Source organism: Perna viridis, chromosome 2 (genome assembly GCF_037379345.1).
Source record: "Perna viridis isolate PV_CMFRI_1.1 ecotype Kerala chromosome 2, ASM3737934v1, whole genome shotgun sequence".
In the NCBI taxonomy this organism is placed as follows: domain Eukaryota; kingdom Metazoa; phylum Mollusca; class Bivalvia; order Mytilida; family Mytilidae; genus Perna; species Perna viridis.
The window spans coordinates 53,940,230-53,968,031 of NC_142446.1; the positions used below are offsets into that span (position 1 = coordinate 53,940,230).

Consider the following 27,802-nt stretch of genomic DNA (forward strand, 5'->3'; position numbering starts at 1 on the left):
TTAAAAACTTAAATCTTTATTAAAAAATACTATAGACAACAAAGTATAGTTAGATATGACCACAGAGATTGTACTCTGACAGTTGGGGCTAATGCGGTCAAGTCACATATAAAATGTAAATTTACATTGTGGTAACATACATAAAATTATATCCATCAGTATTTTGAACATTGGTAAACAAAACACGTCGGAACCAATTTTAATGTCTGTAATGGATTCAGTTTTTACAGAATAAGAAATTAGGCACTTACCAAATATGGTCCCAATAAAAAAATCTAGAAACATTTTTGGATTCAGCAAATCCAAACCCATGAAGAATTTATTTTTAGATAAAATCAAAAACAGTTTAATTTTGTAAACTTTTGACCTTAGCATGGACTAATTTTTTTTAGAAGAGGGTACTGCTTAATTTTCCACCAACTTGAAAACCAGGACAAAAATAAAATAAAATGCTGTGCAAGGTGCAGCTTAATACAACCCTGGAGGCTGAACCATGAATAGTTGGTGCAGTTATGGAAAAATCACACCATTCAAGCTTGATAAATCTCTGATTTTTTATTGTGATAAATATTTGATGCAGGATAAGACTAGACCATAATCATAAATTGCCAAATCAATCCTAGCCTTCCTTTAGTTGCATGGCACCTTCTGAAACAATTTCAAAGGAGTCCATTCAGTTATAGTCAAGTATGCACCATGCCAAAAGATTTTCCCCAGATAATCTATACAGACTTGTATTCTTTTTTAAAAAAAAAACAAGAGCGAAGACCATTTCACAAGCCATTTTAAAGAACATCTTATCTTATGGAAGAGAAATATCAATAGAAAGTTTGTAATGCCTAATTCCCGAACATCAGTGATTAAATAAAATGAAAAAAATTTGGAGTCACAATTAAACTATAAGAGCAAGTAAATTTTTTATGTCATTTTTTTGTATCGAGTTTAACTTATTTTTATTTTAAAGTCATCTTCAACCAAAAAGATATACAAACTTTATTTTTTTTATCTCTCTTTTGATGAAACTTTTATCAAGACTGATGTCAGGACAGCTTCACACTATTTATTTTTTGAAAATTTAATTTGATAAAGATTCTGTGGGGAATTTTGAAAATGGGACGGTGCTGTTGTTGTCCAGATGAATGAAAATGTTTGTTTCTGGTCCCTTTTTGGCTTTTGGTTTAAATTTTGCCAAACCAAACTCCTAAAAAAAAAAGGAAACTCAAAAGGTATGATTCACCTAAATGATTCAATATTATGATGAAATACAATGACTTACACTCAAAGGATAGAGATTAGTAATGAAAAATCATTGTAAAAACATAAAAAAAGAGGTACATCAGCAATTACTGTATGTCAGAATACTTCTAAATTTATTACCAAATGGTTTTGTTAAGTTAAATAACACATATAATGGCATTACAAAAAGTGGACTTGAATAAAACAACAACATACAAAAAAATAAATAAATAAAAATTTCAACAAATATATAAAAGCACATAAAAATGCATATATCACAAAACTTGCTAACATAAATACTAATTAATAATGTACTATACTGTACACTAAAAGTGGAAAAATAATATCATTAACATTGGTTTAACATAACAAAATGAATAAAATCACTTCACATAAGTACCAGATAGGGGTGAGTAGTTGATGGGAATATGTGATATGGCCAAATCTAGTGTCACACCCTATTGCTTACCTCTAACCATACAGACATATTGGTGCTTGTTGAAAGAAATTCTAACTTGATTAATAATATATATCATATAATAGGTGACTTTCATAATCAACCATGTTTAATTCTTGACCATATCACATATTATCATCCTGATACTTTGGCCTTATTATATATCAACATTCTGATTTTTCTATCCATAATATCATATAATAGTGATCTGCTAAGCCATGACATCACTTTGAAACAATATTGCCAGAGTGACAACAAAATTGTTCCATGGCTTTTCATAACCAAAATGAAAATACTACTGATTATTTTGACAAATAGTAAGAAAGACAACTCTAGTTCAATAATTAAATTGATATTGATGATTTCATCTAAAGACTTGCACCAAGTCTCCCTGTATTAATATTTCTTAGTATAAACCTATGCTGTTAACTATTCACTTTTCATCTACTGCACCTCAGATGGATACTGAATAAATATTTGATAGTTATGATCTGAAATTTTGTAAGAAATATTTTACAGAGTTACTATTAGTAAATCTATCACATCTTCATTAATATCAAAAGCGGATGTTGTGTATACATTATGTATGAACTGCAATGTAGAAAAAAAATTCATGCAGTTTAAGTAGCAGTCTTCATAAAAATCATAGATACAGGAAGTGATTCACACATGTCATAAAGCCATTTAATTCACTTTTATTTCTTATTCAGAAACAGCCACAGACCACATATACGGTCATAGACTTTCAATTGGTTGTTGCACTTACAAGATAAAAATTATTTAAATTGTGTATGAAATTGGCACTTTGTAAGAGTTATCATTCTTGATTTCATTTGATTTTGTAGTTTTTAGTGGAATATGAATGTAAGGTTTTCTTAAAAGTAAAGATATAAATACATGTACTGAAAAGACCATTGTCACATAAAAATATATGTAGACTGAAAATGCATCATTTGTTTGGTGGGTTTTTCTACACCACAAATCACCTCTACCAATTAGCCAGTGTCTGTGCTACTTAATAGTACAGTTAAGTATTATCCTTCAATGCAAATTTTGATCTCTTTTCAAGATAAGTAATATATTTCAAATATAAATGTTCTGTGGATAATAGGTCAACATGACCACAGAGGTCTGACACTGAAGAGCTTAAACAAACTTAATAAGCAGCTTTGAGTTTGGATTGAAATAAAACACAGAAAAGATTTCTGCCGTAGGGTAGAAATAAATGGTCAAAGAATGGTTCAAAAGCCAAAAAGAAAAAAAAAGTTATATTTTATACCATTTGAATCAACTTGAAAATGATGACCAAAATCCAGTCTTAATACATCTAGATAAATATTATGTAATATTTCCTACAGTTGAAGAAATCATTGTAATGACACAATGATTTGTTTAAATCATTTTTTCCACTCAAGATGGTAAAATCAAGATTTTACTACAGTGAGTGAAGAAATAGTTTATATCAAAAACAGGCTCAAGGAGAAGTGATTTCTCCAATGAAATCTGTAGAAAATTCATAAAATTAAAAATGGCAGGAAAACCTCACACAGAAATTTTATCACCAATTATTGGTTAAAAAGTCATGTGCATATTTCATCACTGCTTAGAACGGCACAAATATATTTATCATCACTTAAATTCTATCATTCCATTTAACAAACAAAATTGAAATATCACTGGTATGTTCTTGGGGTCTTAAACTCAAAAATCAGTATCAGCCAAATTCTCTTGTGGCTTCCTACTTGGTTACAAATTTTTATAAAGGTTAACTGGCTAAAATTCAAGTTGATTGCTGAAAACCAAGTGTCTCTTGATACATAGTGTAAAACCATTATATGATCACAAACAAAAATTAGGATCATATAAAAACCAAACAAAACTTGTAAGCCAACAAATCATAGAAAACATGAAGGAAAATGTTTTAGAACTGAAAAATTCAATTACGCCATGAATCCATAATAGTGTTGTTTCAAACCGTCATCCTTAACCTGTTTTTGTGCAGCCATGCGTGCCTTGGTCTTGCTGTTTGAAAACTTTGACATATGTCGACTTTTTGCCTGTGAAAACATGTTGCTGGTGAGATCATCATAGCATCCATTTTGCTGAAGAAAAGAAATAAAAAATAAAAAAGCTTTGCCAAGTGCACCATGATATGACCACAGCCAGTTGGATTATGTCCACTTAATTGAGGCAAGTGTGGACACAATATTAAAATTAGTTTTTGACACACTTGAACACAGGGACTTACAAATTATGGACACAACCGATTTGGATACAATATAGACTATAGACAAATAAAAAGCTTTGCAGAGCACAGCATGATACAACCGCAGTGGTCAAACCCTTAACAGTTGGGAATATTAATTTTTGACACACTTAAGCATAAGGAATTACAATTCAGTATAGACACAACAACTGGTTTGAACAGTATACTGCACAAAATTTGAAATTCAAATAAAAATTTTTAAAATCGGACCAAAAATGAAAAAGTTGATCTTTATTGGTTGTGGCCACCTTGACCCCTTCTAACTCTAAAAATCTAAAATCAGATTGAAAAATGCAGACAGGGATTTTCATGAGGAATTCAATAATAGAAAAAAATTTGAAATCAGACCGAAAAAAAAGCTTTGCCAAGTGCAGCATGATACAACCACCATTTTAGTGATCATACAATTACTAGATGTAGATGATATTGAGCTGTTTCAATTCAAGAAGGGGTATCAAAAAATAAAATGCTTCCCAAGGTGCAGATTGATATGACTGCAGAAGGGAAGATCTAGGCAAGTATGGAAACACTAGTCAAGCTTGATACACGCTGCATTTGATTACAATCAAGCATTTGACACAATATAAGAATTTTACAAAAATGAAATTGACTGTTTTTCAAGCTCTTATTCATAAAAGTTTCGAGTTACAATCTGCAAAAATCTATCCATTAGTCTCCCTTTTTGGGTGTTGGCACCTTCTGCTTCAATTTCATTGAAATCTATTCACTTTCACTCAAGTGATTCTCCAGACATAGAAAAACTGTTTGTTTATTGGTCCCTTTTTTTACACATCATTTCTAAATAAATAAAGTCAGAACCCCTAAAATCAATCCCAGTCAATCACCTTACTTAACATATTATATAAGACATCTTAAGTAGTAGTCTTTGTAAGAATCATGCATATTCTGTAATATGTGATACACCTAAAAAGCTACACATTTTTATTTTTTTTTATTAAGTTCTGTTGTGGGTCTATAGGATGAAATGTATTGTCATTCATTCCAATCTGTCTGCTCACAGGAGAAAAAACACAATGAAAATCCGATAGTTTCTATGGTGTTGTAGTGTCAGTTTCATAGTTATCTCCCTTAATTATGAATTCTATAGTACATCCTATATGATTTTTATCTGCTAAGAACACGTGTTATATGAAAAGCCACATGTTAACATGCGTTTACTATATCATTTTAAACAAAATATAAAAAATAAAAATATGAAGGCTTTCCAACCATGGATCACATTTTGCATGATTCTTACCTGGAGTGCTACTTAAATAACAAATAAAAAGTATTAAAATAACTTGCCATATTTTACAAATCACTATGGATGTCAAAAGGTGGAGTGGGATATCAAGGTAGTGAGCAGTGCTCACAGTTTTCCTAGCTTCACACTGATTTTATCCTATAACTTTAACACTTACCATTTGTAGCATTTCGTGATTTTTGAACTTGTCTTGGAGCTGTTTACTTTCTGATAAATATGCACATCTTTCCTCCAATTGGTCCTCACTATGTGTAGCTCTAACAATCAAAGCATTGTTGGAAAAACTGAAAATTGGAACATTTTTAGTAACAACTATTTCTATGTTTCAATGAAAAAACAACTTTTACTAAATTTATCAAATTATTTACTTGGTACAAATATAAAGTTATTGCAAAGCTATGCTACAAACACACATTTTATTTTTGGCAAAGATGATTGGTTGTACATCAAACACTTAAAAATATTAAATTATTTGATATAAAGTAAGCAAGCTTCCAGGCTTATTAAATAAGACAAAGACTTAACTTCACAAGATCGTAAAATGAATGGCAGGACAAAGTACACTTTGATAAAACTGTAAATCAAACAATTCACTTCACTTTGACACGGCTCTTCATTTGGATTGTATAATTTAGTGTTCACAGGGTACAGCTTGATACGACCACAGAGGTTGATCACTGAACATGTATGGACACACCATTTAAACTTGATACAGTTCCAATTTTGATATGCAATTTAATGTTCAACACAGAATAATGACTCATAGTAATCCCTTTTTGTACCCTAATTTCTAAATGGCGCAGGTCATAACCAGCAAAATTAATCATAGCCTTCCTATTGCGGTATGAGACCTATAGTGGTATAAAGTGTGATGGACAGAGTGACATAAGGATTGACAGATAGATGCTTAGGATTTTTTAAGTCCCCATACTGTGTTAAGACTAGGGAGAGAAAATGCAAAAGAAGTTAAGATACATAAAGATGTTGTCAGAAAAAATATACATACAGACATTGTCTTGCTTCATCAATGTTTCCTCCACTAGCCAGATTTGAGGTTGTCTGTACAGCATACACCCCCATTACAGCCACATTCATACCCTTAAATGATAGAAAAAAATGCATATGCCAGTTTATAAATATGATAGAATTTGAAATGTTTCACACAAAAACACGACAGATTAAATCAAGACATGAGAGTTAAAGACTTTCAACTGCCAGGCATTGGTCTTCAATGAAGACTCTTCATGCTGGTGTATGTCCTTAGAAAAAAATAATGTTTATGGCAGTGTTCAGAATCAATCATAATTATCAGTATGACTGTTGTGTTATTAAGAGCCATGAGCTGTGCTGACAGGAAACACTGACAGTGTACCATCAGAAGATCAAATTCAATAGATTTACATTACAATAAATATCAATTTGTACCTCCTCCATAGCAGCCCTCTGATCAGTAATGTCTATGGTTTTACTAATAACTCTCAGCATTTTTCTCCCATCCTTTAATGTGTATTCTATCTGAGCCTACAATATCAAAATTTACTGCATATCATATATACATAATATAAAACTAGGATCACGTAACACTCATATTTCAAAGGTATGAAAATCAACCAATAACATCAGAAATTTGCCTTTTAAAAGCACACTGATGACTCTGACTTGTGCTCTCATACGAACTAAGATATCAGAGAAGATGTTGACAGTGTTCTCTATAGAAAATCCAACTAACATCCTGTTTAAAGTAGAAAATTTGAATAGCATCTTTTTTTTCCTTTTAAATTATATTTGTAACATTATTTACAGGAAAATTAGCTCAAATAGCATCATATCAAATCAAATGAAACCTATATACCCTCCAAACTTTGTTTGCAGTGGTATAAATAGCATCACATTGCCATAATGCTGAATGGGCCTCGGAAGAATACTGATCTAAGAGGATGGTTAATATTAGGTAGAAAAAGTGCTAAGTTACTAATTTGTCCACTAAAACACCAATAATTACACAATATTTATGAGGTCAGTCCAGTACGGCTCTCAAATGCGAAAAAAGTTTAATTATCTTCCTTTAAAGGCTTGTTCATGCATATCTACATTAAAGGCCAATTTTTAATAATTTTTTATTTATATAACATTTCATCCTTATCCCTTAAAAGTTGTAAAGGTTGCACTATACAAAATAGGATTCAGGTTTCACTGTTTCATACACAAAACTGACCCGGCCCAATTTTGTAAAACTTTAAACAAAAGGTGAAACTTGGTGGAAATATTGATTGTGGGTAGTAGAGCATTCATACATGAATAGATGCAATACTTGTAAAGGTGAAGAGGTGTAAAATGCATGCTTTAAGCTATCCGGAAAGATTAAAGTTCTCACCGGATTGGATTCTCTTCCCTGCACCAACAGGCTATTTTTCAAAAATGCAAAATTTCGCACGAACTTTAAGGATTAAAATCATGAACAAATGAGCAGAAAAAGGTACACTTTTTATTTATTTATTTTTTTTTACAATAATACCATGCCAACTTACTTTTTCTGGCAGTTTTTAAGTGCCTGATATTTTAGAAAATCTGTATTTTGACAAACAATTTTGGGAAGGCACCCAAAATTTGTTATGAAAACTGATGTATATTTTTATTATGTTACCATGGCTATAGATTTTCATAACAAAATAGAAAAAAATATTTATCTTTTTTATGGATCTCCATAATGTAAGGTTTTGAAAAATATATACTTTTTACAGGGAAAAAATGTTGGACTTGCTTGTTTAAGTGTCTCAATATAGCTTTATTTCCAATCTGTGCTATCGTCTTTTGGTCTCTCTACCAAGGACGATGATTGTGATTTACCGTCTATGTACTGGATTCCTAAACTTCACAAGAATCCATACAAACAACGTTTCATAGCTGGATCTGCAAAATGTACCACCAAACCTCTTTCAAAACTTTTAACTTCTATACTCACAACTGTCAAAGAGGGTCTACAGTCCTACCACAACACCTGTTACTCCCGTAGTGGTATTAATTCAATGTGGATCCTGAAAAATTCGAAAGATCTTTTGGAGACAATCAGTTCAAGACTATTATCTGAATATAATAGCATTAAAACCTATGATTTTTCAACACTGTATACTTCTATTCCCCATACTCAGTTAAAATCCCGACTTAAAAACATTATACATCGTTGTTTTTCCAAAAAAGATGGTACACCTAGATACAAATATATAGTTCTTGGTAGAGATTCCTCATACTTTGTAAGAAATAATTCCAAATAATCTTCCAAATATACAGAGGAAGATGTTTACAAAATGCTGGAAGTTTTAATCAACAACATAGTTGTCCAGTGTGGTGGACGTGTTTTTCAACAAACGGTTGGCATTCCAATGGGAACAAATTGTGCTCCTTTACTTGCTGACCTATTCCTTCACTCTTATAAGGCTGACTTTATAGCTGATCTGATCAGAAAGAAAGAATATCGTTTGGCTAGATCCTTCAATCTCAGTTTCCGCTATATAGATGACGTATTATCTTTAAACAATCCTAATTTCGGGGATTTGAAACATCACATCTACCAAAAGAACTTGAGATAAAGGATACTACAGACACTGTGAAGTCAGCCTCATATCTTGACCTACACTTAGAAATTGATGGTAAAGGAAAACTATTGACCAAACTTTACGACAAACATGATGACTTTTCATTCAGAATTGTTAACTTTCCTTTCATCTGTGGCAACGTCCCTTCGGCTCCTGCGTATGGGGTGTTCATATCACAACTCATACCTTATGCCAGAGCTTGCCGAACTACGCAGACTTTTTATATCGTGCTAGAACTCTAACAAATAGGCTTCTGGAACAGGGTTATGTTGCTACAAGATTGAAGTCATCACTACAGAAGTTTTATGGTCGTCATCATGAACTCGTGGATTGTTATGGTGTATCCATCAGCACCATGAAAACTGATGTATTCAAAGGGTCATAGTTTTCCTTTCCTCGTTTGTCTACCCCGGACTTGACTTTTTATGAGCAACTCGGCAGGTGTTTCTAGAAAAGCAGAGGACGCTTACCCTACCAGTGCACCTGGTCCATGCTCCCAGTTTTTAGTGGAGTCCGAGTTGCTCATTTACTTTTGTTACTTTGTATGTATGATTTTAGTTACTTTATGTTCTTTGTTGTGAATGTCTGTTTTCCATGTCTGGTCTATGTCCCTGGATTACATTCTTTTGATTACCGCTATAACATTGGTTCCCTTGATCACTCTTCCACAAATTGTCATAAAGTTATCTGCAGTGACCTATCTGTATAGTGGAACCAAAGGTTGAGTTGTGCTTACAAGATATGTGGACAGTTTCATGAATGGTTGGACAGACCATCAGATAGATTGATTAATAAAATACTCTCCCAAAACTAGGTTTCTGGGGTATAATGCTAAACTATAGAATTTGATGGGAAAGGCATATTGAGGACTTAACTCAGACAATAACAATGTCCTTATAATATTAATTCAATGGATAAATGACTGGAGAATAATAAACATATTATGCGATAGCTTCTACCGGGTAATCAGATATGAATAAATCTCACCTGGAATGGTAGTTTGGTCACTTCTAATTTTTTTCCAGGATTTTTCAGTTTATATCTGAAGACGATATCAGTTTCCTTTGTAGCATTTCCAACTTCCTTTACTATTCTACTGCTGCCCTAAAATGAAACCGGAGAAATGAAAAACTGTATGGGGGTTGTTTTAGAGGATGTGAAAATTGACATTTTGATACAAAAAACATTTGGAGGAATGTTTAGTGGTGCACTTAATAAGGATGGGCAGAGTTATTATTTCATGGAACTCATTTAAGACAGACCGGTAAAATATGCCAAAATTAGCATCCCTATGAAAATTATCTGCTATATGGTATTTGAATGGCAAAAAGATTCTTATATGTATCTTTATTTCCTAGGTTTTGGGAGATAATAACATAATTTCAACACATAAAAATTGTCTACTCATAATTACCAATAATAAAAACATTAATTTGCCAATCTACCAAAACTGGTATGACATTATTACCTTTGCATATTTTTCATCATCTACCTCTAACTCCTGATGTAACTGAAGTGTAATGGAGACAGCTGTAGCTACAATGTAGTTCTGTGAAATAAGACGTAACTGTCTGATCATTTCCAATGGGTTCAGAACATTAATGGTACCTCCAGAAACCTCTGCACATTTAGATACTTTCTGTAATTGGACAGATTCTCCTTCGACTGCCAGTATGGACAGGACAATACCCTTCTCCCTTGCTTGGTTTCCAACCTGTATTGTAAGTACTCAACTTATTAGTAAAATAAAAATAATAGTACAAAGTTGCACATGCCAGGTACCGCTATACAATCCTACAGAAAGCTGATATCAAATAGCAACTAAAATTGCTTACAATGTATGCCAAATCTACATAAAACCAAATTTGTAGTCAATTCATTCATTGGGAGCTGAGGTTTTTGCGAAGAAATTCAGACAGATGGACAGAATGATAAATGGACAAAGTGATTCCAAAATACTAAAACACCATCCCGTCAATGAGTAAACAAAAGTCACAAATTTTCTATTGACATAATACAGCAACTCTATAGGGTTCTACATATATGTACAAGAATGCTTTTCATAAATTTAAGCATATATTTTCACTTTTGTATATTGCTGATCCCAGCTAGGTTTTTGTTCATAATTTTAATGTCAAATTTCAGTCAAAAACCTTATTGTAGTTTAAATGTGTTAAGATTATTATCAATGCAAGCTGTAATACTATTCTTCACATTAATTATTCTGTTTGAATATTTTTTTAATATAAAATACTTTGCAGAACAGATTAATTCTCCACATTAATTATTCTGTGTTAGAATATTTTTTAACATAAAATACTTTTCAGCACAGTTCTCGACACAACTGTAGTTGGAGAATCAAGCTTTGCCCAATAGCATGACATGACCACAGTGTTCAGACTGGGATTTTCATACAGAACCTACTACGAAAGACATTCAAACTCGCACCAAAAATAAAAAAAGTCCATTTTTGGGTTATGATCTTCTTTGGCGTCTTAAACTGGTAACATGCAAACTGTAAGAAAATTCTGAAATATGACTGAGAATTGCAGGCAGGGATTTTCATGAGGAATCTAATAAAAAAATTCCAAATCACACCAAAAATACTTTTCTTTTTAAGGCCTAAGGTCCCTTATAAATTGAAAACTCTTAAAGATATCTTAAATCTGATTGAAAAAAGCAGGCAAAGATTTTCATGATTAATCAAGTAAAACATTTTTTTTTCAAAATAAAAAAATAAACCATAAATGAACAAGCTTTCAAAAAAAAAAAACAAAAAAAAAAAAACTTTCTGGCCCTTATTTTAACCTGGCTCATGTCACAATGCCAAAAATCAATATGGTGCCTTGTAATACAATTTCAAAAAAGATTCATTCTTTAATAGTCAAGTTATTGTCTGAACATCTGGAAAATGCATGTTTGCTGCCCTGCTTATTTGGCCCCTTATTTCTGAAAAGGCTCAAGTCTTTACCCCAAAAATCAATCCAAGTCTGACCATTATGGTAGAGAATATTGCCAAACAATATCATAGACATTCCTATCCTTTTATTTGGAGCTATATAGTTAAATTCCATGAAATACTTGTTCTACGCTGATCCTTTCTGCCCTTAATTATAAAATAGTTGGGGTCATAACCTCCAAAACAACACCAACCTTTCTTTTATAATTTGAAACATTGTTATAAAATTTTATAAAGATCAATCAACTACTACTTAAGTTATTGCATGAAAAACAAGTGTCTACGGAAAACAACAATGATGACAAGAATGACAACAGACCACGACAGCGCCATGCCAAATATGACCGTGAATTTTTTGTGGTCGTAATAATAAAACTGCTCGTGTCTGACCTATACATGGCCTCCAAAATTTCAAATCACAACTCCAAAAAAATAACCCACGCCAATGACAACTACAACAAAGACAGCATGTTACCATAAGACACAACTGCATTATTTGTGGTCAAATAAAAATCATCCATTGAAAGGATTAAGAGTTAGCTGAACTCACCATCTTATAGAAAGTGTCTATATCTTGATTGCCTCCTACACCTTGGTTAGGAGCACCATCTGTACATAACACAATTTCTGATCCAGTTGTCCCCATACAAATCCCCATTGCAACCGACAATGCAGGTCCCAGAGCGGTACAACCTTTGGTATGTAGGGATTCAACTTCTTCTGTCAACTGACTAATGAAACATGTAGATCATTTATTAATCCTGTCAGCAATATAGACACTCCATATAAACAGGGGAGTAGCTAAGTTTTACCAGACTTAAAAACTTCCCTCTTGCACCTCTTTCACTCTCACTATTTTTTGTGAAAATAACGTGGAAGCACATATTGCTGTTCCTCTGGATAACTACACCCCTGATAAAATTTCATGGTTTTGTCTTTGAAACTGATTTTGATGAAACAAAGGATGAGGGTCCATAAGGCCTTGTTCTGCCTACTGAAATAATTGGTGAAAAAATTATCATCAATTCGGAAGAAAACTAAATAATAATGTAATACATATTGTAAATTTTCAATTTTATGCATTCAGTTAGTGATTTAAAGAGTAATAATACAGAAAAGAATGCACAAAAACTGCCTGGAAGGCTATTCTGTCAATAAATTAGCATTTTTTCACTCTTCTGCCAAATATTTAATAGTGAGATCCAGCGTTAACCAAAAAAAGATTGATACTGAAAGTGTGCATTTCTAAATTCTTTCTACAGGAAAAAGGATTTTTTGGTTAACGCTGGATCTCAATGTGAATTTAACAAAAACACCTTAAAAAAATTACGCTTAAAATCACTTAAAAAAAAAGTCATACTTTACCTTTACATGTATCATGTGACCTACCTTACTGTCACATGATTAAGCACCTGGCCACCCGTGTAATATACACTGATATCCTAATTATAATGTAGCAAGTAGAGTAGATATATTTATTAAAGAGCTTTTATCTCACCTTTATGTCAAAGAATGAAATAAAGTATGAAATATATTTCGATCAGACGTCGATTTTGATATTGCCACTGCTATGGAGATACATGCATGTACGTGAATGCACTTGTATACTTTGAACAGCATTACTGTCCTTTGCGTGGGATTTTTTTTCTATGGATTTAATATTTGAATCCAATAGTTTTCAATACTTTTTCAATATCCTTATAAATCTCCTCGATAAAAGATTGTTCTACATTATGATTTTACTTTTGCGTCGACCATTGTACAGACATGAGAGGCTTTAAATAAGCTTGTATAAGCATTAGTGTATAGAAACAGGTAACAAACATGCTGTCCAAAGATAATTTTGTTTGTAATAAATGCTGAAACGCATTTTATTTCCTTAGGTGATCTGGCAAAATTGGAAACATTGTTATAATATCAAGCGAAAATAAAACTTTTTACTCGCTCCTGTTTTTATTGTGAAAGTAGAAAAATTAAAAACCGATTGCTTTGTTTGCCTGTAAAAAGATCCAGGTTCTGGGTATCCATCTATTGCAATAATTAAGCACAGTTCTTTATAACAAAGTTCTTCAAACACAGCTTCTTTATCCCGGAAAAAAATTTCAATACATATACATTTACAATGTGCACATATCAAACATGTCCTTACATGTATTCGATATTGCAAAGTTAATATATACAAAATGCTGGTAAATTGTATGCAACTTGGTGTGTATAAAATCCTGTTGCTTAAATTTCTAGTTTATAAGATAAATATTCCAACATTTCTTTCGTATTTAGTGTACAGATACACATACACCAAAAAAACATGTAGACACTTAATATACCTGTATTTATATTAAAAGTGTTACCTAAGGAAGTACTTTGATGCACCGCTCAGGAGGAGCATGGATGCACATGTAATTTCTTCACGTTCATGTGTAAATATCTGTGCTTAATAGCCTACATGTAGCTTTAGTATTTGTTATAACAGGTCTCATATGATATTTGTGCCAAGCGATCCTGCATGTCATGCTAATTTTTGTCTGCTGTTCAGCTTTTTGTTGTCTTTTTGAATATTTAATGCAAATTTTAGCATCTCTATTTTATGTGAACAAAGTTATCTTTTATTTTAGTCAGCTGCAATCTGTGTTATGTTTGTATTCATTCCATGTCTCCAAAATTTTATTATCTGTCTCTTGAAAATATTGAGAAAAAAAAACAGGCGTGTCGCGGGTGGTGGATTGGATGGGGTGCGACCATGCCTTATACATGTAGGTTGTCAGGTAAAATAAGCATGGTCTGACTGTGAACCATCCAATGGCTTGTGGTATGAATATCCATAAGCTTTCATGCATTTTAGCGGAGATATGGTTCACAAGCTCTCAGATTTGCCATAATATTCTTCCAAATACATTCCCACTCCCTCTTGGCAAGGCAGATGAAAGAATCTTTCGAATAAAGTATTTTTTACCGATACCACATTTTTGATAGCCATCATTTCTTAATCAAAATAATGCAATTTCCTTCTGTTTCCTGATTAGTTCAAATCAAGGGTTTCACTAAAATAATGACATCAGCACAGACACGTTCACAGTTGATAAAATAAACACTGCCCATAACAGGATTAATTCCCTTACAGTCTGATGAACCCTGTACATATGGGGACCAATGTGGACACATGATTCATTTTGGACACAATTTTTATGGTTGATAGACTAAGCACTTCTAACACACAATTTTGCTGCCATTTCTAAAACACTCAACTCCAAACCACAATCAGTACTATTTTTTGTTGTAACGACAATACAATGACAGAATATGCTTGCAAATTTACTTTAAACATAAATTCCTGACAATATGCTCATCCCAATATGGTAATTTAACATCCCATTAAGTTTCATGCTATCCCACCAATGCATCAGACAAGGTTTTGCTGAAAAAAAGTCCAAGAGCCGTCAATTCTAAAATTTTCACCCAAACATAATTCAAGACGAAATGCACATCCCAATATGGTAATCTAACGCTCTATTAAATTTCATAACAATCATGCAAGTCATTCAGGAGGAGTTCAAACTGCAGTCAGTTCTACAATTTGCCTTAACATACATTCCTGACAATATAAACTTCCCAATACGGTACTCTTACACTTGATTGAGTTTCATTACAATCCTGCAAGTTGCTAAGGAGGATACGAGGACAATGCATCAGATCATTTCGCTGAAAAACTCCAAAATTAACAGCCATCATTTCAACAATATTTGTCCACACACAAATTCCTGACAGCATGCACATCGCCATGTGGTTATATTACATCCAACAAAGTTTCATAACAATGCTGCAAGCTGCTAAGAAAATAGTTCAGACAGACAGGGTAAAACCTATATAACCCCAAATTTCATTTGTGGGGGTATAAAAAAATTTTGATATTTATATATCACTTACGTGGTAATTTCTGAAATTGGTGGTACAGACATTTCCATAGCATACTTCTTTCCCTCATCAACCAGTTTATTGTAATCATTCTTGTTACATTTACATAAGTAAGGATCAGCCCCATTGAGACGCATAATTTCAACATCTGAGGAGAACATGATGAGTTGAACTTTTCTGTCTGGCTGGTCTATTGCCAGTCTTTCAAGCTGCCTAGAAAAACAAAACAATATTGAAAGTTTTATAAACTGCAAGACATTTTTTTTTCTTTTTTAAACACACGTGATAAATATTGAAAGCATAAAATATATGTTTAGCTAAATTGCAAAATGCTTAAGAATTTTAACAGAAAGTAGTTGCATGAGCTGAAAACAGATGACTGTGCCCAACACAATCCTTACTATGTTTAACATTTTTTAAATATACTTTTAAGACATCATTTTATAAAGAAATTACTTTTATTCTCAACAAGCAATACATAAATTTTTGTTTTGATTTGGAAAATAAAAACGTTTTAAAATTGGTGAAATTATAGTTAACAAACAAAACCTCAAATTATTGTTCTTTTAATGAAAGAAATGAAAATGCAATTTAAGTACCATTTTGTGTAAAAATCAAGCAATATGTGGCACATCATATTTCCCAATTTTGTCATTTAGCCTGAAATGTATTCAGTACATCTAGAATATTACTGAAAAGCTATTCAAACTTATCCTGAAGCATCTGTGACATAAATATTTTTGACTGCTTATATTGGGGAAAAGTGCGGGAAAATTTTCCCACCATTTTTATTTTCATAGTGCATTTTAACTAGACTTAAGAAATCAATATCTTAAGAAGGCAGACTTTACAAACACTTTTATTGTTATTTCTGGGGTTTATGAGGTAAAAATAATTGGATAATACAATAAAATCTATGCATTTTTTTATGTGCCACAATTATTACACATTTGCCTGATTCACTGAGTTACATAGTGTACCTATTCAACGCCTGCTTTATTGCAGCTAGTCTTGTGATGTATTCTGTTCCATATGATGTCCTGTCTCTCTGACTTCTCCATTCAGCTGTCAAAAGATACATATGAAAATATCTAGTTGATGCAATAAAGTATCAGTATCTCTTTTATAAACAGTCTTTGCATTTCACAGGTAAAATTTGTAAAATCACAATTGATTGGTGTAAACAAACCCTGCAATGTTTCAGTAAAATACCACACCAGCTTCAAGGAAGTAGCAACTGGACAGTAGGTATGGTGGAGGATGGATAAAGACCATTGCTCAGTCACTCTGTTACATAGTGGTGGATGACTTAAAAATTTCCATCCAATTGAACAAAATAAAATCTTGTTTCAGTTTTGTACTTGTATAGAAATTCCTATTGTATAGAATGTTTAATCACTAAAAATTATCATTCAGTCAAACATGCCTTTCTTGTAAAAAATCGCAATAAATAAACAAATTCTGATTGAATATTTGACACAACGAAAGTTTCTATGGACAATTAAGATAATTAACGGGTAACTTTTCCTTTCTAGAAAGTGCTTACAGGTGACCCTTGACATTTCAGTACTTTGGTCCATTGATCCACTGATATCAATGCAGTATATTTGATATCCTTTGCTAGGCCCTAACGGTTTGACAACTTTCCCTTCCTCATCTTCCTTAGCAGCGTCAGCATCTCCTGTTTTCTCTGGGACAAACAAGACATAATCATAGGTTTCTTTTGTTGGCATTTCCTCTTTGGCTAAATCTATCACAATATTTTCTTTTCCACAGAATTCACTGAAAAATCAAATGAAACAATTGCTGTATGTTGTATTAAAAAAAATATCATGTGTATGTATAAATTATTTCATTATAAAAATTTATTTAATATTTGAAAATGAAAGACTAGAAGAAAAATGTCAAATAGAAAATGGGAAATATATCAATGGGTACTATTTTTATGGCGTCCTTTCACGGTATACCCCTTTAAGAAAATGATGAAAGTTCAAGATAAAACTACAAAATTTTTTTTAAAGAAGTTTTAACTTCCGAGTGAGATATCTCCCACAATACTAGTTAGTCATCTTTGATTTTTAAGCTTGTTTGATAAATTTAAACAACTTTTGTTATGAATTTCATCTAGATCTGTTGTAACCCAAATAATATCAGTCATTATGATCTGTCGATCTCTGATTGCTCTAATGAGAGGACGCAGAATTGTTCGAGTTTGATCTGTTGAAGATGTAGGCCTGAGACCAGTTACAAGACGCACAGACAGAACATGTCTAGCATATCTATGTACCTATGTCACATCAGAGTAGTGATAAGAGTACCTCAGCTAGCAATAAGATACAACATCCAATTGATGCAGTTAATTTTACATTCAAATGGAAATAATCCAAGCCCAGGTTTTCGAATCTCAAATTGATTTGTGTTCTCAAATCAACTTAAATTTCAACAATTCAAATCAAATGAATTTAAAGATTTGAAACCTAAACCCAAGACATTCTATGATCAAAAGGTTGATCTCTTATCAACAGATAGCAATAAGTTATTTAATGTTTCCTATGTAATACATTTCGATTATTCACCTTTTGAAATAAATTTGGTAATTCCTCAAACCAAAACGTCATAACATAAATTTCAATCCCCTGATCATACAACTTAAATTTTATGTTGAAAACAGCAATTAATTAGGAGAAAATCTAAATTATAATTAGGATAATCCATTGGTATTGCCAAGAATGCTTGAAAACTTACTTAGTGATTGGAAGGTCCTTGCGTTTGTTAAAACTTTGAATTCTTTGGCAAAATTGTGATAATATTTTGGTTATTCACTATTTCCAAGTTCAAATTATCCAATTATTACCACTCACCAGATCCATTTAGTTTTATCTCCATCTTGTGTGACCGATGATACCCAAGATAGAACAGCTCTACATTTCTTACAAGTAACTGGATCACCAGTCGCAATATCTGATTCGTCCTCCAATTTTCCCATTGACAGAAGTAATACATTGGTGTCAGCTTGTTGTACTTTCAATTTTGTTTTTGTTCTAGTTCTGCCTGGAACAGAGTCCATACCGTATTCCCTTGAATTACTGCTCAAACTTGCTGGTCGTCTTCTCTGGACAGGAGCTGAAGATGGTCTTTCTCTACGGAAGGACCCACTTAATGTTCGCCAAATTGAAGATAATATCCCACCTCTAGCTTGATGTTTGCTGGGCATTTTTGGTCTGGCCCCTCGTACATGTAATTCATCAAGACCAGAAGCTTCAAGGGAACTGACCTTTTTTTCTTCTTTTTTTGTTTTTTTCTTCCCTTTGATGGTAATGATCTTACGATACGAATCCTCAATGGTTGGATCATAATCCTCGACAAACTGACCTGATACAAACTGTACAGTTATTGCAGACTTGCCCACACCTCCACTTCCACTCACCACAATCTGGAAAGAAAAACTTTAGTTTTTAATTACTTCTCTGTGAATCAGGCAAAGTGTCTATAAGGTGTGCCACATGAAGAAAAAAAACCAGAGATTTTATTGCATTATCCATGTCCTAATACCTCATAATCTCCAGAAACAATCATACAAATGTTTATGAAGTTTGCGTTTTTAAGATATTGATAGGTAAAATTTAGTTGAAATGCACTATGGTAAAATGGCAGGGAAATTTTCCAGCACTTTTCCCCCTTCATAAGCAGTAAAAAATATTTATGTCGCAGATGCTTCAGAATAACTCTAAGTAGCTTTTTGGTTGTTTTCTAGATGTACTGAATATATCTGAGACAAAAAAGACCAAATTGAAAAAATGATGTGTAACCCATTGCCTGATTCTTACTCAAGTAGCAGTCTTTGTAATTATCAGGCAGGAGGTGATTCATGTATGTCAAAAACTGGCAGAATTTACTTTTTATTTCTTATTTAGAAACAGTTAAAGACCACATAAACAGTCATAGTTTTTCATTTGGTTGTTGTACTTTCGAGATAAAAAATTACTGATTGTGTAAAAAATTAGCATTTTATAAAAGTTATTGTTCTTGATTTAGTTTGATTTGGCTGATTTTAGTGGAACAGGTTCTCTAAAATATAAAGAAAGGACTATTGTACTTAACAATGTAGCATATATATATAGACCAAAAAAGTATTATTTATTCTTTATGTTTTTCTACATGAATTTTATATGGACTGGTACTTTAGTACAGATTCATTGGAGATTACTCTTCTTTTTTGACTTTCTGAAAGCCGTTATGATCTTTTTAATAGAAAAAATGACAAAAATTTTAGACACACCACTTTTTGTATGAATAAAAGGTGAATAAAAGGTGAACCTGTACTATCCAAAATAACCTTGGAAAAAAATGAAAACATTTGATTAATTTGTACATTGGAACCTGTGTAAACCAAGCCCTGAATAATTCAGACATTTTTTAAGTGCTTTATGTCAATATAAGAAGCATTCCAGCTAAAAATCATGCAAAATGTGATACATAGTTTGAAAGCCTACATATTTCAATTTTTTATATATTGTTTAAAATGTTACAATTAACAGAAATCAATTAACATGTGGCTTTTCATATATCCCTTAGTCTTAGGAAATATAAATCATATAAAATGTATTTGTAGATCACTATGTAAACAACACTGATAAAAACAATAGAAGCTATTGCATTTTTGATGTAATTATCTCCCGAGACAGATTTGAACAAATAACTCTACATTTTGTCATACAGACCCATAAAGCAATAAAGATCAAAATAACAGAAATAAAAATGTGCAGCCTTTTTTTTGTGTATCACATATTACAGAATTTGCATGATTCTTACACAGACTGCTACTTTAAATATGTCTTTTGAATCTCAGTAAAATGAACACCTGTCTAAACTGAACCAATTTTAATGTGGTTTTAAATAGGGTTCAGTTCTGACAGTTTTTGCTGTATTAATTTATGCTTATTCACACAATCAAAATTTTGTAAAGGCAATCCCTTCTTTTCACATTCCGGGTCACAGGACATAATTTAGCCAATATGCAAGTGTAATCTCCCTTGTGGGTAGGTATTTTTAACACAGGGTCAATAGGGAAATTTCATTAATCTCTGTTCACTTCAAAACATGTTTCTATATCGGATAAGAAAAAAATATGACATGAAGGATACGTATCAAATTTAGCTAAAAATCAACTTCTGGTGAAAAATTTGGTCAGGAATTAATTTAGAAAAAATTAAAACTTGATTTTCACTATTTTGGCTATATGGAAATACCTACCAAAATGGTAGACAAAGGGAAATAACTCTGTAATGTGCAAATCCAGAATTGTTTAGAAATATTTAAGATGCAAAAAATAATGGAATAAACAGCTTCTTAAAAATCAATGTGTTGATAATAAAGAAATAAGCTTGACTAACCTTGTATGAAGAGGAGAAGACAGTTATTTCATTAACCAGAGTTTGAAATGCCTCTTGAACATGCAGTCCAGTTTTTGCAGATGTTTCCAAGAAAGGGATTCCTAGTTTCTTTGCAAGGTCTTCTCCATCTTGTCTAGGAACTGTTCTACTGGCATCTAAGTCATTCTTGTTTCCACACAAAACCTATAAAAGCATTTTGACAGTTACAGATCAATTTATGATTTAAATATTGAAGTTTTTTGCTAAAGAGTACAAACATTCTATCCTAATGTTTAAATTGGTAGGATTTTAATTTTCTGTTTTTAAAATTTTTGATATGTAACCCGATTTTCAGGTTTATGATTGTTTTGAAAATTTTGTTGATTTTTTGCTGATGTGAAGTTCATACTTAATTAATAACTAATCTATGATACAAATATATATATATGTAACTGCAAACAAAATATTGAGTTAATACCTCAAACACTCTAAAAGAATTATGCAGCGGATTGGCAGAGAGCACATCTTTTGGTACTGCCAGTAGAAAATTAAAACAGTGCAGTTATTTTATATTACGGATTTTCAAAGTCAAAGAGCTGTAAATTCATCCAAAATCAGTCGATCAGAGAAAGCAGAACACTGACACCCCTATGCTAATGGGGGGATAAGAAAATAATTTGGAGAAACATTGCAGTCTTCAGTTATCACAGTACTTAACATCTTTGTCATAGTGACATTTTCTCAACCACACTTTTCAAAACCATATACTGTTATAGTACTATTGTTCATAGGGTACCAATTTTTGTGGTTTCGGGTGTAGGTAAAACCATGAAGTTTGGTTCCCAACGAACAGTAGATTCCCATTTATGTGTATACTGAAAACTTCAAAACCACGAATTCAAGAATCCACTAACTTTCTTCCCTGATCCACAAATCAAAGTACTTTCACAGTATTAATTAGGGCTGCAACCATACACCTACCTCACAATATGGCAGTATCATGATACAAAGGTGATGATACAATATATTTTGATATGAAACACAACAGCATGTTGTTCTATATATCATCTTCAGTTTGGAATAAAAAATAATCAGATTTAAAAATCATGAATTTTGTTGAAGCCAGGTTTCATTCTTAGTGTCTATAACTTCCATCTTAACAAAGATTATGGAGCTTTCCTCACAAGAATTAACGTAATTTACTATTTGCACAATAACTTCATAAATTGTTTGAAAAAAGTTTTACTTTAACCTGTGACATATTGTATCGAAATATCAGTCAAATGTATCATGACCAAGAGTATTGTAATACATTGATATAATGATGAATCATTTCATCCTTAATATTAAATACTTACTGCTGGTATAGTATCAACATTTTTAATCCTCAGTAAGTAGTTATATATTGCCTCAGCTTCACTAAAGGATTGGCTGTCGGTTACACTGTACACTATCAGGAAACCATCACCTGACCTGGTGTATGCCTCTCTCAAAGAGGAGTACTCTTCCTGTCCAGCAGTATCTAATATGTCCAATACACATTGCTGTAAAGAACAGAATGTACATAAATATAAACTAGACATTGCTTCTAACAGAACTAATACCCCCCCCACAGCCTGTTAAACACTGTACATTTGGGGACCAATGTGAACACATGGTTCATATTGGACACAATTTCTATGGGGGATAGACTAGCACTTATAACACAGATTCTAATACATTTAACTCCAAAAAAGAAATCTGCACTATTTTCTTCTTTACAACACAATAACAGAATATGACTGCAAACTAACTTTAAATATAAATTCCTGACAATAAGCACATATCTCTATAGTAATCTAACCATTCATTGTGTTTCATTACAAGCTGCATAAAAAATTAGGGACAGATGGATGGACAGACAGACGGACAGGGTGAAACTTTATTTTATAGAGGTATTAATATAAGGTATAAGATCATGGAATACTACTACACTAGTTGCCTTAAGGGGGTAGACCTAGGATAAGGGACACAACTCCTACAAATCATTGGAATGTTTGCATTCACCATTTTACATCAATCTCATGTAAGCATCTAAGTAACTTGGACTGATTTCATTATGTTTCAATGGAAAGCTTGAAAGGCTTTGGTGAAATTGAATATGATACAAACATATCCCTGATTTCAAGAGTTATGTCCCTTACCCTAGGTCTACCTCCTTAAAATTCATCAATTCATGGGATCATTTCTACTTCTACAATGTAAGGGGTTGGAATTCTGTTCCTCCATACCCCAATAAGGATGGCATCAAGTCAGGAAATAGCTTGCCAGAAAACCTCCAGCATTGCTGGAGTAGGACATTTTTTCTGTAATCTAGCTAAAAAATACAATTCTTACAGTCACAACACAATCTTGGAAAATATGTCATCTAATCTCACTTTACAAATTTTTGGTTAAATTATCATTGAGTTGTAATTTAGCTTTTAATTTGTTCAAGTAAGCATTTCAATAAAGGAAAATAAAAAAAAAAAACAGAGGTCCATACATAATAAAAGAGTTGACTGTTCCTTGTCCCCCATCTCTCAAGTTCTTGATAAGAAATATATAGTATACCTGTACAAGCCATCAAAATAATATAAGCTGATTTTTTTAATTTATTAGTAAGATTCACAGTAGCGTTACTTCCTAAAAATAATTTATTTTATTAAAATTCTTTTGAGAAATGCAGGTGTGAGTGCACTTCGAAAACAAATATTGAAAAAATTTTAATGGGAGACAACTTTCATAACATAAGTAGTAATTCATGATTGCAATTTTTAGAATAAATTTTATTTAAATCGGTTTGAGAAATAAAGGCCTTAAAATGCTTACAAGGTGTGACAGACAGATGCTGCAGTGAGGAACACATGAACATCTAGCATTTCTATGTTCCTGGACATATTGTGGTGGAGACAATAAGATGCTTTAATTTCTAGACACAATTTGATACAACTACAGAGGTCAAACTTTTAACAGTTGAGGCAGGTATAGGAATAGTGTATCAAAAGCCTATTTGGCTGTCAGGCTGACGTTTAATATTGAATAATGTATTTGTATATATTTTATATTCTGGTTGCACTTTAAAATAAACATTCTTCTTCTATAGGAACAAGCTTGAAACAGCTCTAGATTATGATTGTGATTAAAATTTTGACATAGCATAACTTTCATACTTATTTTGGGCCTAATTCCTAGATGACAGGGCTGTAATGTCCCAAAACCTTTTCCAACCTACCTTTTGTAGTATGGGCCTGATGGTACAATTTCATCAAAACCCATTCACAAGTACTCAAGTTCACACAATACCATGTGTCTATATATGACCCCAAGCTAACAACACCAAGTGTCTATATATATTACCCCCAAGCTGACAACAAGAGCAATGAAAAACTCAAAATCTTTTTGCAGTTGTAAAAAAGGAAAAAAGCTTTGAGGTAAATAAGTAACCATGTTCTTCCAAAACAGCAGAGGACATCTAAAGAATGGAGTACTGTTCAAAACTGTTTCTTAATATCTATTTAAAGCGTCATTGCTTACTTGTTCATCCAAGTCTTTACCACTACAAGTTTCAGCCTCAGTTTCCTCAATAACATCTTCTAGGTCTTCTGCAACCTCTTCAATTTGCGTTTTCCCAGTGTAGACGAACTTTCCTCCGAACTCCATACCTTACTACCGGGAATTTAAAATCGTAACAATTGGTGCAACAGCACTGGTACATCAGAATAACGCTTAAATAAAAGGTTATATAGAGCAGGTAAATTCCACACAATAAAGTGACAATTAAATGTACAGTACCTATTCAAATTGTGAAAAGCATGTATAGCAGACAGACAACAAAGCTACATATAATATTAGAACAGAAATGAAATTCACTTAACTATCTGAAATAGTCTCTTAGCACAATGGTCTTAAGTTAAAGCATCTTTTAAAATAAAATACCCAAAATAGCGCGCACAAAGATACAAAAGTAAATGAGCAACCTGGATACCATTAAATTCTAGGAGCAAGGACCAGGAACTTGCTTGCTTGCTTGGTTGATTATTTTTTATTCCTCCATTAAATTGAAGAGTATATTATTGTAACATCAAAATTGATTATTTACAACTCAAACTAATTCAAGGAAGTGAACAAACAAAACATATTTATACATGAAAGGTTTTACACATAAATTAAGTCCAAAATAAAGTCATATCATCATAACACATTCAAGTCATGTACCTGAGGTTGTATATAAGACAGTACAGGGGGGATTTAAATTCATCAAGATGCTTATACATGTACATATAGTCAACTGTGAATGCATCCCATAAGTTGGCAGATAAAGCTTTTACATTTTAATATTATTATTATCTGTCATTCCAACCAAGAACGAAATCATAAGTTGGTCATCATCTTGCCAGTACCATTTTCCAAAAGCATTTAGATTTTCGGGGAGGGTGGCTGCTATTCTTTTTACAAACTATACGACCAGCATCAGGTGTGAATAATATTCTGACATTTTCCACATTGGTCATCATTGATAATAGTTATCAAATAATTCATATACTGAGAAAAATTTCTGATATTCATACATGTTTATCAAAGAAAATGACAATCGTAGATAGCGTTTATGCCAAATAAAATTATACCTCTGTTTCCTGTTACCACCATCTCATGCCTTGACCCCCAGACTGACTTATTTTCAAGTTAACAAACAACAAAAATTACCATCAAACGACCCATCATTTTACAGATGGTAGTCAATTTTTGGTTTCCACAAAGTCTGGAGGTTAACAACTTAATTTCAGTAAAATTTAGGAAAAAATAACTAAATAAGATAAAATAAAATACCAACCTACCAACCCATTTTTTTCGGACATGTTACAAGAAACAGGGGTATAATTTTGTTTGTCCTTATAAACATATTAAAAATAAATCAAGATATTTTGAAGGAATATTTTTATAAGACTTGTACCTTAAAACATTTAATTTCGACCACTTGTATCTTCTTACATTTTTCTGTTTTTTTTTTTTTTTGTTATGTTTTTTTTGCAGCAGAAATCAAATGCACATGGACATACGAACAAGAATTTCTAATGTCTAAAAAAATACTCTATAACACAAGCAAAACCATCATTTTTAATTTGACAAAATAATGATTTTTAAAAACGCTGTTACATGTTTTTTCAAGTGGGCCTTCAAATTTTCTCTTATCTTTGTTTCTATCCATTTGGTTTTCTTATTCCTATATTGATTCTATACTTTTACCACAGGAAAAAAAAACAATAAGATGATGAAATTAATTAAATGCTTACTAGAAATGTATAGAATTAATCATAAACACACTTATTTTGGGTACCAGGTATTTACCAATCAGGAATTCTAAATTTTGGTCTTCTTTTCTACAGTTTTCAATCTTCATCTTGCGATACTTAAATTTCACCCACAAAATCATAGAAAGTATTTCCATACACTAATATGATGATACCCAACTTAAAAAAATGTACAAATAAGTATGTTTATTGTAATATTGATGGTTTGGTCTTCATTTCTACCATTTTGTTCTTCATTTTGCATTACGATATTTTCAGCGATATAAACCCAAAACCCAAAATACACATGTATTTTATGGAAACAACTTAAATGTATCATATTAATATTTTACACAAGACAGTAATGTAAATATATATTTATAGCAAAATTTAGGTTTGGTCTTCTTTGGTCTTCATTTTGTGATATGTTTTCAGTCATAGAAACCCCAAACATGAAATTTATGTTATGGAAACAACTTAAATGCATCATATTATTGATATTTTACACAAAAAAGTAAAATAAATATCTATTTATAGCAAAATTAGGTTTGGTCTTCTTTGGCCTTCATTTTTACCAATTTGGTCTTCATTTCGTGATATGATATTTTCAGCTATAGAAACCCCAAACCAAAATTGATGTTGTGGAAACAACTTAAATGCATCATATTATTGATATTTTGCACAAAAAAAGTTAAAAAAACTTATGTTTATAGTTAATTTTTGGTTTGGACTTATGCTTATATAAGTCTCTTAACTCAAAAACAAAAAAATTGGAAAATTATGGAAATATTAAGGAAGAAGGTAACAATTCACCAAATTTTTTTTTTTAAATGTGGATTTTAGAGTTAGTGTGCAAAGTGTGATGAATGAAGGACAGATGGGCAGATACTTGTTTTTTATATACCATAATATATCCTGTCTAAAAAGACGGTAGTATGAAAATCAAAATATACGTATGCAAAGACATACACTCAATTTTGTGATATTTTTCTTCTTTCTTTTTGGTCAAGTTTTTTTAAGTGACAATAGACGGAATCTTTTAATTACAGAAATCATTGACATTAAGTCGTTTAATGACAGTGTACAAATCATATAAAATGTCAACCATATTCGAAAAATCAAAATACTTACGCAAGGAACGATACTCAGTTTTGTGTTATTTTTCTTACTTCGTTCTGAAATCTAGTGAGTTTTGACAGGTAAATTCGGTTATATCTGGCTCCCTGTCACATCTATTTATACTTAACGGTTTCATTGGATGTCTATTTTTAGATATTGCGCCAATTATTAGGATATTCTCAAAGACCATCAATAATATTATTGTATCATTGGGCGTTTATCAAAAAAAATAAATAGGTCAGTTTTTTAAACACGTACAAAACTTTTAAAACATTAAAACGTATGTTTTTCATAGATCATTTGCAAGATTTTGAA

General features: G+C 31.9%; 1 protein-coding gene across 2 annotated transcripts; it reads right to left on the minus strand.

The window, feature by feature from the left end:
- Nucleotides 1-27,659, minus strand: LOC148626038 (circularly permutated Ras protein 1-like). Of its 2 annotated transcripts, XM_088569634.1 has the most exons (15): nucleotides 27,500-27,659; nucleotides 24,615-24,805; nucleotides 22,418-22,603; nucleotides 21,081-21,263; nucleotides 18,549-19,120; nucleotides 17,234-17,469; nucleotides 16,668-16,752; nucleotides 15,700-15,900; nucleotides 12,326-12,506; nucleotides 10,285-10,530; nucleotides 9,804-9,920; nucleotides 6,649-6,744; nucleotides 6,230-6,321; nucleotides 5,381-5,507; nucleotides 1-3,795 (listed from the first exon to the last, which is right to left on the minus strand). In XM_088569634.1, the coding sequence occupies exons 2-15, from the start codon at nucleotides 24,738-24,740 to the stop codon at nucleotides 3,634-3,636; spliced, it is 2,610 nt and encodes an 869-aa protein (XP_088425760.1). In that variant the 5' UTR covers nucleotides 24,741-24,805; nucleotides 27,500-27,659; the 3' UTR covers nucleotides 1-3,633. The 2 variants fall into 2 exon arrangements, with proteins under 2 accessions (XP_088425760.1, XP_088425762.1); XM_088569636.1 differs by lacking the exons at nucleotides 1-3,795; nucleotides 5,381-5,507; nucleotides 6,230-6,321; nucleotides 6,649-6,744 and adding an exon at nucleotides 6,792-8,258.
- Nucleotides 27,660-27,802: the final 143 nt, after the last annotated feature.